This window comes from Mauremys reevesii, linkage group 9, assembly GCF_016161935.1.
Source record: "Mauremys reevesii isolate NIE-2019 linkage group 9, ASM1616193v1, whole genome shotgun sequence".
In the NCBI taxonomy this organism is placed as follows: Eukaryota; Metazoa; Chordata; order Testudines; family Geoemydidae; genus Mauremys; species Mauremys reevesii.
Genome location: NC_052631.1, coordinates 53,476,541 through 53,495,108, shown reverse-complemented (window position 1 = coordinate 53,495,108; position 18,568 = coordinate 53,476,541). Strand labels below are relative to the sequence as shown.

The following is an 18,568-nucleotide window of genomic DNA, read 5'->3' as shown; positions in this document are numbered from 1 at the left end:
GAAAGTTTGGCTACAGAAGTTTTAATTTTTTTAAAAAAGAATCATCCTCTATAAATAGTAATATGAAAAATACAGTAACAGGCTATAAGAAAACTGGCTGCTTAAATTTTAAAACCTTGCTGGCCATCAGTCAAAAATTAATCCAGGAAAGATTTTATTTGCTATCTAAGCCAAGATGGAAAAAGAAACCTATTCACTGAAGCTCAAATTTGCAAAACGGAAAATGACAAACTATAAAAACACCAGTTAACTCAATCAAAATGATGTAAGAATGTCATAATTAAAGTAACAACGGCACAAAAGGTCAAACACACAAACCTTTACAATGTAATACTTAATTTGTCTCATTGTGCTGAGTATTTTACCAAAAAGAGCAATGATAACTAAGAGTTATGAAGGGAAGGTCTGGATGAGTTTTTTTTTTAAGATACTGACATCCTAGAGTACAGTTAGGTTATGTCTACATGGGTGAGCAATGGCCACTGCCAGTGTGTGATTTCTAAAGTGCACTAATTGATTTGCTGCTGGTGAACATTAAGAGTTCCTGTAGAGAAGCAAAGACTCACCGGTGCAGCAACTCCTGCTGGTCGTCTTGAGAATTGGCTCTTGTCCAGCCCGGAGCGCCCTCTGCAGGCTGGCGTCTCACCTGCCTTAGGGCCCCCGTGTCCCTCCTGGACCCCAATGCCCCTTTTCCTTGGGGTTCTGCACCCAGCAGTACCCCCTTAACTCTGGGTCTCCCCTCCCAGGGGAACCCCCAGCCCTCTAAACCCACCTTGCCTCAGTGGCTACTGCCAGTCATCTAGCCCCCACTCACTGGGGCAGACTGCAGTCTGTAATGGCCACTCATCATTGGTAAGAGGTTAAGACCCGCTGCCTTTGCCTATTCCCAGGCTGTATCTCTGAAGTCCGAGTACCTCTGTAGGCCTTCAACAAGGCCTGCAGACTGGGATTTTACCAGGTTGGAGCTCCCCAGCTCCCTTGCCCTATTCCCCAGCACTGCTCCAGTTCAGGTACCTTCCTCTCAGGCAGCTATCCCTTCTTCCTCCATGGCCCGAGAGAAACTCCTCTGTCTCCTGGCCCCACAGCCCTTTTATCAGGGCCAGCTGGGCCCTGATTGGCATGGCCCCAGCTGTGGCTGCTTCCCCAATCAGCATAGCTTGGCTACTTTTAACCCCTGTTCTCCAGGAGTGGGGCAGGCACCCCACTACAGTTCCCTAGTGCAATTTAGTGTCTTGTATTAATGTGTCTTAAAATGCACTAAGGAACTCGTAGTCCGCACCAGAAGGGTCTACCTAGACCAACTGGTGCGCAATTCATTGTGTGCTTTAGAAATCATACCTCCATAGTGCAGCTCCATTGCTGCACTGTGGAAACATGGCCTTCACATAACTTTAGTATGCACTTAGATCTTCCTCCGCTTTCATGGTGTGCCCATCCATCAGCATCTAAAGTCTCCTTAAAATACGCTTCTACAAAAACTTATTAACCTTACAACAAAAGGGAAAATGGGTTAAACAAGTTTGCATGGTTTTAAAATGAGACCATCTAATGCTTTGTATATCTGAACCACTGTCTAATTTAGAATGGATGCATTTTGGGCAGCAGCCATCTCTTCTTCCTCTATGTTTAGTATAGACACCTGTATACTCATGTTGCTTAATAAATAAAAAAAATTGAGGATTACGGCATGTGTAATTACCCATTCTTTCTAAAACGGAGTTCATAGAGGGGGCCCAGAACAGGTTAAAGTGTTCATATTTCAATTATTTTTCTGTAGTATCAACAGCTGAAGAACAAAAACTTTAACTGACATAGCATAGGACTGACTAGCATAGGACTAAAGCCTTGGAGAACAAGGAGATTAAAGGTGCAGTAACTGGCACCTCCGGTGGAGGGTACATTCAATCTTTCTTGCACAGTAGATTTCTATTCCTGACCTTTTCTGATGGCATCATTACCAAGCTTATGCTTTTATGGAGAAGGCAGCCATTGGGAAGAGAGTGTACATATACCTGTGTACTTTACTTACCATTTTAAAAGCAAATTTGATGCAGTGAACATGCCATAGTCTACTTGAACAACATGAGGGAGAAACACTACAATAAAACTTACCTTTGACTGTTTTGACAAAAACTTGTTTCTCTTTACTGGGGTCTTTTTCCTCTATTAAAATTCCATGGAAAATGCGTCCAAAGGTGCCTATGGAAAGACCACGCAAAATTATTCTACTGTATAGTTAATATATTACGACATTAGAAAAACCTTTTAAGATAAACACACTTTGATGAGTTATTATAAATTATGTTCTTGTAGGATGCAGCAGAAAGTTTGAATGCTTTTGCAGTGAGATTTGGAAGGCAAAAATATATTTAAGACAGACTCTGAATACCTCATTAGAACAAAACTGTCAATCCATGCCCATAAACTACCAGACTCAGAATTGTGTAGAAGACACCCCTACATCCTCTATGAGGGGCACTAGGACTTTTGTGTTATGATTCCCCCTCCCCTCCAAAAAAGTCATGAGACCTTTGGGACAGAGTGTAGGGATCAACCAAGACAGAGTGAAACAGTACAGTAGCTGCAGATAGCATTTAAAGCAAGGACCAACATACTCACAGCAGACTGCTTTCTGAAGTTTGCATTGTGAACATTCTCTCCTGTGCTGTTTGCTCCAATACCCCACAACACTCATCCTCCCTTCCTTTGTCTTTTAACTAGCTAATCTCCAATTCCACTTAATGTAACCCCACTGAAAGGATTTAAACAAAATTCACCTAACAGGACTTTTGTCACCATTGCATTGTTCACTCTACTGTGTTATCCCTTTCCCTACCCTTTGTCTGTCTCATCTATTTAGGCCCGGTCTACACTACAAAGTTAGGTGAACATAAGACACATTAGGTTGATTTAATAACGTATGTGTCTACACTACCAAGTCCCTTCCACCGACCTAAGTGGCCTGTAAAGTACACTTCTGTACTCCACCTCCGCAAGAGGCGTAGCATTTGATTCGTCGTTCACGGATCGACATGGGGATAGTGTAGACATTGAGTTGTATAATTCAAATGAATTGACCTCCAGGTGGTGTCCTACAGTGCTCCGCTGTGACCGCTCTGGAGAGCGCTTTCAACGCCACTGCATGACGGCGAGGTACACGGGAAATAGCCTCTCCCCTGTTAAAGCCCCAGGAACTTTTGAATTTTCATTTCCTGTTTGATCAGTTTGGAGAGCTCGCCAGCACAGCTGATCATGGAGACTCAAGGCTGCAAATGTGCTACAGCATGGAGTACACAGGAGGAGCTGGATCTTACTGCTGTGTGGTGAGAAGAGTCTGTGCAAGCAGAGCTCCGATCCAGCAGAAGAAATGCTGACATCAGTATCAAAATCGCATGAAGGAGAAAGGCTACACCAGGGACATGGAGCAGTGCCACATGAAAATAAAAGAGCTTTGGCAAGCATACCAGAAGACAAGGGAGGTGAACAGTCATTCTGGTTCTGCACCACAGACATGCCACTTCTATGAGAAGCTGCATGCGATTCTTGGTGGGGACGCCACCATTACCCCAAAATGCTCCGTGGATACCTCCTAGGAGCCCTGGTGACCTCGAGCAACAACAAGGAGAACACTGTTGACAAGGAAGAGGAGGAGGAGGAGAATGTGAGGCAGGTGAGGGGAGGATCCACTCCCTGATAGTCAAGAACTGTTTTTAACCCTGGAGCCCATCCCCTCACAGGACCAATTGTCGGTGGAGGGTGATGCCAGGGAAGGCACCTTTCCAATCACACTGTAGGGGTTACATGCTATTATTTTTAATATTTAATCTGAACAAAAAAGTAGGTGTAGTGATTATCAGTGGCCACTGCAGCTATGCAGAAGGTGCTCTCAGAAAAAGACTGTTTATGTGCATGGGGATGGCCCTGGAATCGTCCATGGAGGTCTCTAGGAAGCTTTCATTGAGGTACTCTGCAAACCTTTGCATTCCTTGCAGCTGAAACCTTGTTTGTCAGTGCATCCCTCACATCAGGACAGAGACTTTCCCAGATTAGAAGGTGGAAAAAGACATCTAGGAAGGACATGTTCAATGAGTTAATGCGTGCCTCTAAGAGTGAGAAGACGGAGCTCAGAGCATGGAGGATTACACTGTCCAACAACCTGCACAAGGATAGGGAGGACAGGAGAGCATGCAGGGAAAAAGAGCGTGCCACACAGGATGAGATGCTGCAGATTATGAAGGAGCAAACATGTTGAGGTGTCTGGTTGAGGTTTAAGAAAGGCAGCTGGATGCTAGAGTCCCTCTGCAGCCTATGCTGAACCTGCTGCCATCATCGCCAAGTTCCACATCCTCCTCTCCCAAATGTCAAAGGGGAGGGTACAAGGACCAGAAGGCGCCCATTCCCACACCTTTGATTGTTACTGCAGTGCAATTGTAAGCAAGCTTTCCTTGTGTCCCCGCACCCCCGTGTGATGAGCCCTTTTGCCCCAGGTTAACTTACTTTTCTTTGCTGTCTCTGTGTGTTCGTGAGCATAATAAAACTTAATGGACTGAGGAGAAAGGGCTCTTTATTCATTCAGCACACTCTGGTTAGTGGGGGTGGAGTTTACAGGGGAGAAAATGCAATGAAGGGGACAGGTTGGTAAGGAACAACACACAAGTGTCACATTACTGAGGGTCATTGAAAACCGGTTTTAGCAAAGCCTCACAGAGATGCAGAGCCCCTTGGTGTGCTCTTCTTATTGCCCTGGTGTCTGGCTGCTCAAAATTGGCTGCCAGGCAATCTACCTCAACCCCCACGCTGCCGGAAACTTTTCTCCCTTTGTTTCACAGATATTATGGAGCACACAGAAGGAACAACAACAATGGGGATATTGCTTTCACTGAGGTCTAACTTAGTAAGCAAACAATGCCGGTGGCCTTTTAAATGCTCAAAGGCACATTCCACCACCATTCTGCGCTTGCTCAGCCTATGGTTGAAGCAGTCCTTACTGCTGTCCAGGCTGCCTGTGTATGGCTTTATGAGCCATGGGTAGGCTGGGTCTCACAGGATCATAATTGGCATTTCAACATCACCAATGGTTATTTTGCAGTCTGGAAAGACCAGAGTTTCTAAAGATACATGTGTCATGCACCTTTCCCGACCATCACACGTTGATGTCAGTGAAACAGCCCCTGTGATCCACAAGTACTTGCAACATCATTGAGAAATATCCCGTTCGGTTTATGTACTCTTTGGCAAGGTTGTTTGGTGCCAAGATAGGGATATGAATTCCATCTATAACCCTACCGCAGTTAGGGAACCCCATCGTGACAAAAACATCCAGTTTGTCCTGCACATTGCCCAGAGTCACTACCCTTCTTAGCAGAAGTCTATTGATTGCCCTGCAAACTTGGATCACAACAGACCCCATGGTAGATTTACCCTCTCTGAATTGATTCCCCACTGACTGGTAGTCTGGCATTGCAAGCTCGCACAGAGCTATCGCCACTTACTTCTCAACCGTCAGAGCAGCTCTCATTTTAGTACTGCACTTCAGGGCTGAGAAAAGCTCTTCACACAGTTCCATGAAAGTGGCCCTACACATTCAAAAGTTCTGCAGCCACGGCTCATCATAGAACAATGTTGTTCCACCAGTCAGTGATTGTTTCCTGGGCCCAGAAGCAGCACTCCACCATGTCGCGACTGTCACCAGCAACTGCAAATTGCTCTGCTCTGTGGCTTCCAGCAGGACTGCTTGCGTGGTATATCACTGTTCTGCGTGGCAGCACCTGCTTTGGATGAGTAAATACTGCAGGGCAAGCTACGAGGTGTTTGTAATGCTCACAACAGAGTACAGCTGAGCGGGGTCCATGCTTACCATGCTATGGCGTCTGTGCAGGTAACCAAGGTTTACAAACCAAGGTGCAAAAAAGGCTTGGTTTCTTTGCCGCTTATTTCAGGCGCATCATGGGAGGCAAACACCACATTCCCATAACCACCCGCGCAAATGTTTTGGTCCCATAGGGGATTGCGAGCCCAAACCAAAATTCCACTCGGCTACATGCACTATGGGATAGCTACCCACAGTGCAGCGCTCCGTGTATTGATATAAGCCCTGCTTGTGAGGATGCACTCCAACAACACAATGAACATAGCTGGGACACGCAAGATTGACTTGCTTAAATTGGAGGCTCGATGTTAACTTACATAAAAATCGACTTAATTTTGTAGTGTAGACATGCCCTTAGATTGTACACTCTTCAGAATAGGAACTGTGATTGTACATTGGCTAGCACAATGTGCTACTGTAGTAAGATGCAAATTTCTATATCCTAACTACAGGAAAAACAGATTACCTGAACAGACACGTTCTTGTAGTCCATGTAAAAAGCAGTTAGCTCTAAAGAGAGCTAACATGCTGTGATAAATGAAGGGGGAGGGGGGGCGGGAGCAGCTCCCTTTTTAAGGACCCCCGGCCAGCCAATTTGCTATAAAATCCCTGTTAGTAGCTGTTCTCTACTTGCTTTACCTGTAAAAGGTTAAAAAAGCCCACAGGTTAAAGGAAGGGAGTGGGCACCTGACCAAAAGAGCCAATGGGAGGGATAGAACTTTTTAAAATTGGGAAAAAACTTTCCCTTTGTCTGTCTGTTCTCTCCAGAGAGGAGACACAGAGCAGCTATGCTGTAAAAAGCTGTGGGCGAGGTATGAAAGTTACCAGGTCATACCTAGAAACTACTTATTTGAAACTCCAGATATGCAAGTAGATCCGGAAGTGTCTAGGAAGACGCAATTAGGTTTATCTCTTATTTCTTTATGGCTTGTGGACCCCACTGTGCTAATCACAGGTGCTTTGTTTTGCTTGTAACCTTTAAGCTGAACCTCAAGAAAGCTACCTTAACGCTTAATTTTTGTAATTTTGTTTTAATCTAGCAAAAAGCCTAAGTTCCAAATGTATTTCCTCTCTTTTTGTTTTTAATAAAATTTACTTTTTTAAAATAAAGAACAGGATTGGATTTTTGTGCCCTAAGAGGTTTGTACATATGTTGTTTAATTAGCTGGTGGCAACAGCTGATTTCCTTTATTTTCTTTAAAAGCAGCAAAGAGTCCTGTGGCACCTTATAGACTAACAGACGTTTTGGAGCATGAGCTTTCGTGGGTGAATACATGTGACATGCATCCGACGAAGTGGGTATTCACCCACGAAAGCTCATGCTCCAAAACGTCTGTTAGTCTATAAGGTGCCACAGGACTCTTTGCTGCTTTTACAGATCCAGACTAACACGGCTACCCCTCTGATACTTTATTTTCTTTCTCAGATCTTCCCCAGAGGGTGGGGTGAAAGGGCTTGAGGGTACGTCACAGGAAGGAATTCCAAAATGCACCTTCTTGGGGTCTCACAGGGTTTTTTAATGCACTTGGGTGGTGGCAGCATCTACCCATCCAAGGTCAGCAAAAAGCTGTAACCGTGGGAGTTTAATACCAGCCTGGAGTGGCCAATATTAATTTTTAGAATCCTTGCAGGCCCCCACCTTCAGCACTCAAAGTGCCAGAGTGGGGAATCAGCCTTGATACATGCAATCAATCATAAATACACAGCCTGGATTGTTTTTAAAAGCAAAGCAAGCCAGTCTTCCTCCCTCCATTCCAGACTTGAAAAGAGCACTGCTGAAGGTACTTTAGATCTATGCTATAATTCTACAAAGGCTTGAAGAATCCCACAAAAGCAAGGACATTTTATACTATAATATGACTTTATCATTATTCTTTCCATCTTCAGTACTGTAGCTGGTATCTACCTACCTTGTAATCATGAACTGTTGGGATGAAGGCATTAATACAAGTTCATCTTTCATATACTCCAGTATTTAAGCACAACAGTGATATACTCTGTCTCACTTTACACACAATTTCATGTAGCATTTTTATAATACATCAGAACAGTCACAATATTAATATAAAATCCTTATGAAAATGTATAAAAACTATACAGACAGCATGCTTGTTTCCTGAAGTAACAATTACAATTGCGCCATGCTCTTCAGTCGGTGCTCCTTGAAAACTCCGAATTTGCAGTGCTCCAAAATTGAAGCTTTGGGCCATTAATCTAGCTTACCAGAAACTGGCACGTCTACCTACCATTATCATCTGTCTCATTTAAATTTAGCCAAATTAAAAGCTTTGTTAGAACCAACTTTTGGGGACTCATACCAGTTAGTTTTGCAGGATTCCTCAGAACCTAGTCATGTTGCAGTGCAGTAACCCAGCACTGTGCCAATGTTTGGGTGTGCCAAAACAATGACAACTGTGCTGCTGGGCACACTCCAATGTTTTAGAACGATGGTACAACCTCTCCTGACCTCTTCTTGCTATAATATTCCTCTCACCTCACCAACAGGAGATGGGTGGTTCAGCACATTTGAAAGTCATGCCACTTATTTAGATGTGTAACGGAGAAAGTGAGGCTACATCCATGATCAGGACCTCTCCTTGACTTTGTAAGTCCCCTGTTCCACTGGAAATAATGTGCAGAGCACAGGGTCAAGTGGTGAGAGCTTCCGTAATACACTATTGTCCACAGTAATGCCTGTGATACAATATTGAAACAACTGAAAGTGTGTGCTGCAATAAGTTCTGGACAAGATTTTCAGATGTGGGATAACTAACTTCAGATTCCATTGACTTTTAATAGGATTTAAGCACTTCTGAAAAGTTTACTAATACTTCTACTGATGGACCTGTTTGACTGAAAATTTCTTTTTCTTGATCACTTACAGCCAAAGCACTGCTACAATTCTGAATTGAAATGGATGATTCTGGCTTAGAAGCTTGACTTGAAGTGGGGCACTCACTTGAGCCCATATGACACACTTCAAAGCTTATTTCATACTTCAAATAAAGTCAGAAAGCTTCAGGCATGCCAAATATAAATCTGAAGTGTCTCTTACAATCCAGCTACAAGGCAGTATTATTTGTGCATATCTTGCCTTCAGAAGCACTTGGATCCTTTCCAAGGCAAGACAAGCAACCCTATTTCTCTTTGTCGTGGACATTATGAGCATACCTGGGATAGCATTTGAGGATGCTTGCTGTTTCAATTCTTTACATGTCTCTCTGCATTAGAGTTAATGGCTGGAAGTAGAAAATTAAAAGATTTCCCCCTACACACAAAGGAAGCAAATTAATGGTTCAAGAGACCTTAAAAACAGCTCTTTTTTGTGGAATCAACTAGTTGAGACAGAAGAACAAAGTTCACTAAGGTTTAAAAAGTTTTGGATAAGTGTAATGTGAACACTCAAGTGGCTTAGTTCACTTCAAGAAAAAGAACAGAGGCAATTAGTTTATATCTCCTCAAAGATTCAGCATGAGCTCTCACGAGGTGATTTAATAGCTCAGATCTCTAGCTTTGAGTGCTCTAACTCCAGTCATGTTTTGGAGAAGATACTCAAGAGCATAGATCTACTGTAATTGTACAGATTACTGAGAGAACATGAAACCAGCTATTTTTAAAATCAGTTTCTTGACTTCTACATTACCAGATACAAAACTGAGGTCAACATAAATCTACAAGTGTACTTTCAAAATGAAAAACACTGAGCTAGACAGAAAAGAATCAAGTGATCTCTCTTGTGAACTTTCGCATCCACAATCTATTTATTCAGCACCCATTACTCACATTGTGGTAGTCACCTGAGTCTTCATTTAGCATCCTCTAATTTGGCTGAGTTGAAAGGGAGACTGCTAAGACAAATTTTAAAGGCTGACAATTTTTCAGTGAAGCGCTTTCTCTACCAGTGGAAAATGAATTATTTTGCCATCACTTTGAGTTGCAGTTAGTCAGCTGACATTTTATGGGAGAGCCTGATCAAATGCTAAGACTTATTTAAATATAATATATTATCAAGACACACTCTAATTGAAATGCCACCTTTCACAATAATTTAGTTTGAGGAATTCAGGAGACCAGAAAATAAGAGAAAAGCATTTTTAAAGAAGTAAATTGTTGGACAAATGGTATGCATATTTCAAGTTTCTAATAATTTCCTTACATCTTCAACAAAAATCACACAAGTATCGTGTATAACATTCTTGGGAAGTGTAGCGGGGTGGACACCCGCTCCTGCCCTGAAGGGCTTAAAACAGCCAGGAACAGGGCTGTGGCAGGGAAAAGCTAAGCTGATTGGGGAAGTAGCCACAGCTGTGGCCATGCCCCAATCAGGCCCAGCTGGCCCCTATAAAAGGCTGTGAGCCAGAGGTCCAGGCAGTCTCCCTCTGCCTGTAGAGAGAGAAGGGCCTGGCTACAGGAAGCTAGAGACAGGGTTCTTGAGTGGAGCAAGGCTGGGGAGCTCCAGCCTGGAAAGCCCCAGGCTGCGGCTTAGCAGAAAGCCAAGAGGTACTGGGGGTTGCAGAGGGCAGCCCAGGGGTAGGCCAAGACAACAGGTCCAAACCCAACCTTGCCATTGATGAGTAGGCTGATACTGCAGTCTGCCCCAGGGCGTGGGGCTAGATGATGACTGGCAGTAGCCTTATACTGAGGTGAGGTGGGACTAGTGGGTGGGGGTTCCCCCGGGAGGAGGAGACCCAAAGAGAAAGGGGTTACTGCTCGGGGGCAGTACCCCAGCTAATAGGGCACCGGGGTCCTGGGAGGGACACGGGGGCCAGAGGACAGGCAGATCACCGGCCTGCCGAGGGTGCTCTGGAGCTGAATCGAGTTAATTCCCTGAGAGACCAGCAGGAGGCACTGCAAGGGTGAGTCCGCACCTCCACGGAGAAAATCATGTGAGGACAAAAGAATATATCACTCATGGTACCTAACAAGTGTTTAAGGAAAGTCTTGTAAATACCTTCTTGGAGTACATCTTTTAGAGTTATCCTCTCTCTGGAGATTGCTATGTCCTTCACTTTAGCTTTTGCCTCCATCATAGTGACGCTTTTAAGATCATTCTTCTCTATCCGTAATGTAGGATAACCTGAGGAGCCAGCAGAGCCAAACAAACCAATATAAATACCCTTATAATGAGAATCCAAGCACATCACTTCCCTCAATACCACCTACAGATGGAAAGAACACAAATTAATGCCTAGTTGTAAGTAATCGAGATTAGGTTTCAGCATAAAATACAAGCAGGAAAATACATCGAGAAAGGCAACATGAATATAAATGCCTCTGCAGTGAGCATATGCTCAGTCATTCTATATAACCAACTCATTCAGTTTTTATTTGTTTACCTTGTTATATACTTAAGCCAGTTATTGCCTTAACCAAATGCAAGATTAGCAGGCAACAAATAATCATGCTCAGAACTGTGCAGTACATGGCTACAATGAAGCCAACTTCTTACTATGGATTACAACAGCAATCTGAAAAGCATAGACACATCAGTGCCCTCTTCTGGACATCTGAGACTTCTAAAGAGGTGACTATATTCAGGAAGGTTTTAATATTGTAGTAATGGAGTCCATGGATAAAAGTCTAAAGGGACAACTTGAAAGTCTTATTTATCCAAAATTTGTTATAAATTAACACTTAAGATTACTAAAACCAAAGTAGGTCAGAGAGAAAAATGATTTTTTTTGTTTACTTTATACATATATTTTCTGTTTAGTCATTTCTACTGTTTCCCCATCAGTATGGGTCTCAGACAACAGGTAAAAGACCCTTAGAAATAGAAAAATGTAGGTTGAACTCCACTTAGCAAGAAGTCTCACCATGGTAATGCTGATGCACAGAATTGCCCCTGTAAATCTGGTTTGATGTTTATTGTCATAAAGCACAGAAGTAAAGCTGGTTTCATAGAAACAGTAGGTATACTGAGAGTAGGATCCTTTGTAAAACCTAAAGAAACCTGGATTATGTGACATCACCAGTGCAGTGCAATCATTTAATTTACACAGCATCTTTCATCCAAAGATAGCAAAACAAATGTTAAGCCTCAAATTCACCTCGTAGGAGAGTTAACTATTGCATATGTATTCACAGGTAGCACAAACCACATTCCATCCATCAAGGGAGCCTGCTGGAGTACGGCTCTGCCTAACGATGATCATGTGAGTGTCTTTTTTTTTAGGCTCATTAATAGGTTTCCAGGGGCTCAAGATCTTGCCAAAGTAACTAAAGTGTAACTTAACTGAAACCCCACAGGGTTGCTCCTATATTTGATATGACATCACCAGCACAGCGTGTAAGAAGGGGGAAGAGGGCTTGGGAAAAAGATAGATCTAAAATCACTGTATGCTAATGTCCTTTTCTGACCTCTTGTGGGCATTCATCATAATTTTGAAATAGTTTCTTAATTAAGAGTTTCTTAATTCTATTTGTAAATCACCTTTTCAGGAGCTTTTTTGTTAGAGGGCAGTGAACTCAGACTTCAGAATTCACTTTGTTAGGGAAGACAAGTGTATGCAATTTCAAGGACTGTTACTGGAGATTATAAATGCACAACTTCCTCCAGTTGGAGGCATCAGGAAAATTTATTTGAGATTGAGTCTATTTCTGAAGGCGAAGGAGGTTCGCTGAAATTTCTCCTGATATACTGTGGTGTAAGTAACATCACAGTGAGAAGAACAGTGGAAAGTTTTTGGTTATATGAGCATTTTTTTAAAAATGAATGTTTTAATATTTTTACTTTAATACATTCACCCTATTCTAGGTAGCAGAATAGTGAAATATGATTAACCTCAACTTAACCCACTGCTAAACAAAACTCAGCCAGTATACACACAACTGCCAAATGCTGAGGCAAACAGCTGAGCATTGTCAAGAAAGAACAAAAAAGTGACTTGATTTACAGTTTTACTCTTTCTAAACTTGCCACTGGAGATACATTTCTATATGCAGCTGGGGTTAACAGGAAGGTGGAGTTAGTTCCTCCTCTCTGGCTTCACTGACAGTTCACACCCTCCTTGTGAATGTGAAAGGCAGCTGCAAAGTCATATTCCTCACCTGCTAGCCCAGCCATGTCACCTCCTCTTTGGATCTCTCAAAACAGGCTCTCTGAAACACAACATCAAGTTCACATTCCTCATAATTAGCTTGGAAAGCCTTCACAGCCCTACCCTACCCTACATCTCTGACCTCATGCCTTAGTACATTATCTCCAGCCCTAGAGACCCTTTCCTTCCTTTACACTCTCAATAATCCTGACTCCATGCTTTCTCCCACACTGCTGCATGTCTGGAACACACTGCTGATGCCCATTCTAGAGACAGTCAAATCAGTCAAAACTTCTGAGACAAAAAAATGTTTTTGAATAAAATAACTTTTTTTGTGAGACGTGAACACTGCATGGCAAATTTTGATTTTTTTCAGCAAAAACTGAAATTTAAGCCCAAGTTTTTGTGTTTTCAATTTCCACCAAAAACACATTTTCTACAGGATTTTTTTACACCATCTGTTTCCATTCAAACCACCATCCCTCCTCACTCAAGTCTCCATTTAAAACCCAACTCTGATGTCTACCATACAAGCAACAAATTAATTACATTACCACCATTCCTGAATTCTGCCTCATCCTCTTGTTTTTGTGTGTGTCTACCTCCTAGATTATGAGCTCATTGGGGGAGAGACTGTCTAATTGTGTGTACTGTAAAGCATCAAGCACACTGATGGCACTAAAACTTTTGAGAGAGATGTTCTAGTGGACGTAGACTTAAAGAACACAATTTTTGTTTTAAATATAGCATCAAAATATTAACTCAGTGCTTCATAGATTAGATAGAAAAAGTGAGTTAGATCAGCCATTAAAGATGTTTCTGTAAAAAAAAAAACTATATGCAATTAAGTTGATCATTTAGGAGAAAATATTAGTCATAATTATATGATTGAGTACAAGAAGTAGAGTAGCCAGGTCTAAATTTGGATATTACAAGCCAAAGTGAAGCTATTTCTCATCTATTTATTTCAATTTAAATAAAAAAGAAGCCTGCACAAAGCTCTGGACATATTACAACAAAATCCCAGCAACATTAAACTCATTTAAAAGGAACTCTGCTAGCCAGTCACCTATGAGAAAAGCACCTTTCCACAGTCTAATCATGCGTTTAGCCCTCTTCAAAAACCCTAACAGATGTCTCTTACAGCCTGCCCAGAAGGTCTCTAAATGTGGGCTCTTTATGACCAGAGGGGGAGCAAGTTCCAGAACCCTCAAGCCATGCCAGAGAATCCATTGCCAACAGAGTCCCCCTTGGACTGCTATGGCAGTATGGCATGGGGAGAAAGGCAATTCCTCCTTTCTGTTGTTGTTTTATAAATGAATTTCTTACTCAGGAACTCTCCTACCAGAGGTGAAGTTGATCAGTCAGTCATCTCCACTATAAAGCTCAGTCCAATTCCTTTCCCAGGTTTCTCAAGAGACTTCCAACAAAGGTGACAATAGATAAAACATCAAAAGAGGAAAAGAGATGGGAGAGGTTAAGGAGAAATGGAATGGGCTGATTTTTGGTACCAGAAAAAATAGGATGGTGGAGACATATAGTCTTTCTAGAAAGTTAATGGTTTAAACATGTAATGAGCATTGATTGTATGACAGGCTTTCACACTGTCTGCTCCTTTTCCTTTCATGGATGCTTCTCATGCACCCACCTCTGCACAATATCTACTTGCTATTCTCTCATCACAAGCATCCGGTCTCCCACATCTTCCACAGCTCAGTTAACAGAGTAATCTCTGAATCTGTGTTCTCTTTTTTCCATTCTCTTTCCTCAACCTTTCCCAATTTTCATTTAAGTATTATTTTGTTTTTGACTTTTTAAGATGTTTCCTTCCTCTCCCAAAACCTTATCTTGCAAACATTGAAAACAATGGCTAATCTCCCACTGACTTCAGTGGATATAGGATCAGGGCCTTTTTCACCAGTGGTTTCTCTTCCCCTAACCTGTATCTACAGCTCCCTCAGTACTTCCTGGTTTCCCCTCCTAATCCTTTGATGCTTCCCCATATGGTGTAGAGAAAGTGAATAAGGAAGTATTATTTACTCCTTCACATAAACACTAGAACTAGGGGTCACCCAATGAAACAAAAACAAACAAAAGGAAGGACTTCACACAACGCACAGTTAACCTGTGGAACTCCTTGCACAGGGGATGTTGTGAAGGCCAAAACTATAACAGAGTTCAAAAAAGAATGAGATATGTTCATGTAAGATAGGTCCATCAACGGCTATTAGCCAAAATCATCAGGGATGCAGCTGCACGCTCTGGGTGTCCCGAAGCCTCTGACTGTCAGAAGCTGAGACTCAACAACAGGGTATGGATCACTCGATGATTGCCTGTTCTGTTCATTCCTTCTGAAGCACCTGGCATTGGCCACTGTCAGAAGACAGGATACTAGACTAGATGGACTATTGGTCTGACACAGCATGGCTGTTCTTATCTCTTCCCTCATATGCTTCACAACTCTATTTCCTCATCTTTACCTCCACTATGTTGTTCCAGATAAAGCAGAAGACAATTAAATGCTGAAGCATCACCACACTTGCAGAGCTTTTAAATGGATTTTCTGCTCTGCCTGAAGCAGCAACATGCAGAGAAACAGCACCCAGAAATAAGCATTAGTATTTCATACTGATGTCCAAGCCTGAGCCCTAAATGAAGATGCTTGACCCTATCTCATCCATTTCCTGCAGATCTTTTTCTCCTACATACTGCTATTTGCTGTTTTCAAGAAATCCTAAAGCACTGAATAAGAAAGCTCCTCGGAAGGATTAGGCAAGACATCAGTGGATACACAGAGGCCTGGTCTACACTACAGAGTTAGACCGAAGTAAGCTGCCTTGCGTGGACCTAGCTATGCAAGTGTCTACACTTAAAATTATTTCCAACGAATATAAGCTTCCAAATACAGCAAAGCAGTACTACCACTTTCCCGAGTGACACTGAGCCATAGTCAAGGTACTGAAGTCGATGCAGCGCAAGTGTAGACACTGGGTTACTTATTTCGACACTAACAGTCCTTCAGCAGCTGTCCCACAATGCCCATCACTGACCACTCTGGTCATAATTGTGAACTCCACTGCCCAGGGGTCATGGAAACCAAGAGGCCTCCCACCCCTTTAAAGCCCTGAAAATTTCTGAAATGCCTTTTCCTGGCCATCCAGCTCAGCGAGCACACCTAGCAGCTTTCCACTGCCTCTTGCCCAGCTGACCATGCCAGCTACACATTCAGATGCACTCTGTCCTGGAACAGACAGGAAATATTGATCTCCTGGGCCTACTGGGAGAAGAGGCTTTGCAATCATAGGAACATCAACATCTATAAGTAGATTGCACAGGGGATGCAGGAAAAGGTGTACGAAAGGGATCAGGAGTAGTGCTGCGTGAAAGCGAAGGAAAAGCATGAGGCATATCAGAAGGCTGGGGGGCCAACGGTCTCTTTTACAAAGAGCTGCATGCCATACTTGGTAGACACCTTACTGCCACCCCACAGACCACTGTGGATACCTCCGAGGAGCCCAAGTCACAGGCCCCCAGTGTGAACAGCAAGGGTGAGGAGGATGAGGGCGGCAGGCGATGCCGCAAGCCAGAATCTATTTGAGACTCCACTGCAGTCCAGTCAGTTCTGGCGTCAACTCAAGTTTGTAGCATAGACATGGCCAGAGATAGCTGTAATAGATGCATCTGATAAAGCAGAGGAGTAGAGAGATTTCTCCCCAAATGCAAAAATATCTAATTGAAGGATAAGCAAAACCACAGATTCATACAGATGTGATGATGCCTTGGACAGAATAGCAACATGTAGTTTGCCTAAACTGGCAAAATGACATAGCAGAGCTTATCATAGGGGGAGGGATAGCTCAGTGGTTTGAGCATTGGCCTGCTAAACCCAGGTTTGTGAGTTCAATCCTTGAATAGTAGTGGACCCAGGACTGACCCGTGCTTGTGACCTCAAAGAAAAATTTTGGCTGGCAAATTGGTATCAGGGGCCCAGGAAGCACAGGCTAAACCCAGATGTTGTTCATGCTCCTCCCTCTTGGTCAATATGAATGTCATCAATAGGGCACTTCTAATCATTGGGACACTAGGCCAGCCCAGAGTCACCTGTTGTACATTTCTGTAATTAGATTAATACTTACTGGTTACTGGTGTGGCATTGTTAGGGGTGTCAGCTCTCAGGTACTGTGTCGTCTGTGTAGAGGGTTGAGATAAACCTTGTGAGCTGCTGCTGTCACTAATGCTGTTTTAACCCAAAAAAATTGACAAAACATCAAACTTGCTTCTGTAACATAAAATTCTTAAGATCCTGTCAGAGAAATTATAGCATATCAAAATTAAATTTAGAAGATTATCCACAGTACTGAGACTCAGGGAAGCAGGGTGATTTCCTATAGTACACAGTTTGATTCTCCACAACCCTATCACTACTTTCTTTTAACATTTAATGCTTTTCACTAATTGATTTGCATACTGATCTATTTTCTATTAAGTTTTCTCAATCCTCGTTGAAATATTAAGATACATGTACAGATAAGACATGACAGACAAAAAGCATTACTTATCTCCAGGAAGTTTCATATACCTTCCTTATTTTGTTGATACTAGTCATCTATTGTGGTTGAATAACATTCAAGAAATAGACCCACACCACCAGTCTGAGCCAAGCATACAGCCGACGGGTACAGTTCATGCTTCCATACACACACATGCACCTTGGTTCAGACCTGTAAAGATGGTTACATACCTGTTTGGTAACTTTTGTTCTTCCAGGTGTGTTGCACATATCCATTCCATTTTAGGTATGTGCACAACAGTGCACCGAAGACGGAACTTTTTCCAAAGCAGTACCTGTATCAGATACTCCGCGTGCTCATGTTGCTAGCTAGGGTATAAAGGGGCAGAGTTGCCCTGATCCCTCAGTTCCTTCAAACTGAAAGTCAACATCAGTTGCGAGTCCAATAAAGAGGGGGAGGAGGCTGGGTCATGGAATGGACATCTCAACGGAGTTAACAAACAGGCATGTAACAGTTTTTAATTCCTCAAGTGCTTGCACATGTCCATTCCACTTTAGGTGACTCACTAGAAATTCCAGATGGAAGAGGGTAACAGAATCTACCTAAACAAAGACTGCAATACCACTCTCCTAAATCTACCTTTGTCGAGGCCTTGGAAAGAGCATAATGAGTAGTGAAGGTATTAGCCAATGACCAAATCTCAACCTGGCAAATGTCACTGATGGGAACATGATTGAAGAAAACAGCTGATACCGTTTTGTGCTCTCCCAGAGTGTGCTCAACTCTTTGAAGCAGTGGAATATTAGTAATATAGCACAGACATACAGGAGGAGATCCAAGAAGAAATCTTCTGCAAAGTGACAGGATGCCTTTTCTTCCTTTCAGAGGAGATAAACAACTGGAGACATTCTAAAATCTTTAATCCTGTTCAGGTAAAAGGCTAGTGTCCTACCAACATACAGTCTGAAGATTTTCCTTATCTTTGAGAGTGAGGGTTCAGAAAAAAGATTGGTGCGTATACAGTCTGAGATTAAAATCCAATACCACTTTGGTAAAAAATTTGAGGTCCATTTTTATTAAAATAACTATCTTTATATTCAGGCCACTAACATTCAGAGGATTCGGGGGGAAAGAGATGTTTCCTTCTA

At 42.6% G+C, this 18,568-nt stretch overlaps 1 protein-coding gene across 2 annotated transcripts in view; it reads right to left on the bottom strand.

Annotated features, from left to right (window-relative positions):
- RYK (receptor like tyrosine kinase) overlaps positions 1-18,568 on the bottom strand; it is a 125,007-nt gene that overhangs the window by 50,039 nt on the left and 56,400 nt on the right. The window contains exons 7-9 of one of the 2 annotated variants that reach the window (XM_039488365.1): positions 17,046-17,146; positions 10,821-10,946; positions 2,113-2,199 (exon numbers count right to left, since the gene is read on the bottom strand). In XM_039488365.1, coding sequence (XP_039344299.1) covers positions 2,113-2,199; positions 10,821-10,946; positions 17,046-17,146 — 314 coding nt within the window. Of the gene's footprint in view, positions 1-2,112; positions 2,200-10,820; positions 10,956-17,045; positions 17,147-18,568 lie in introns of both variants that reach the window. The other variant, XM_039488363.1, reaches the window with a different exon arrangement.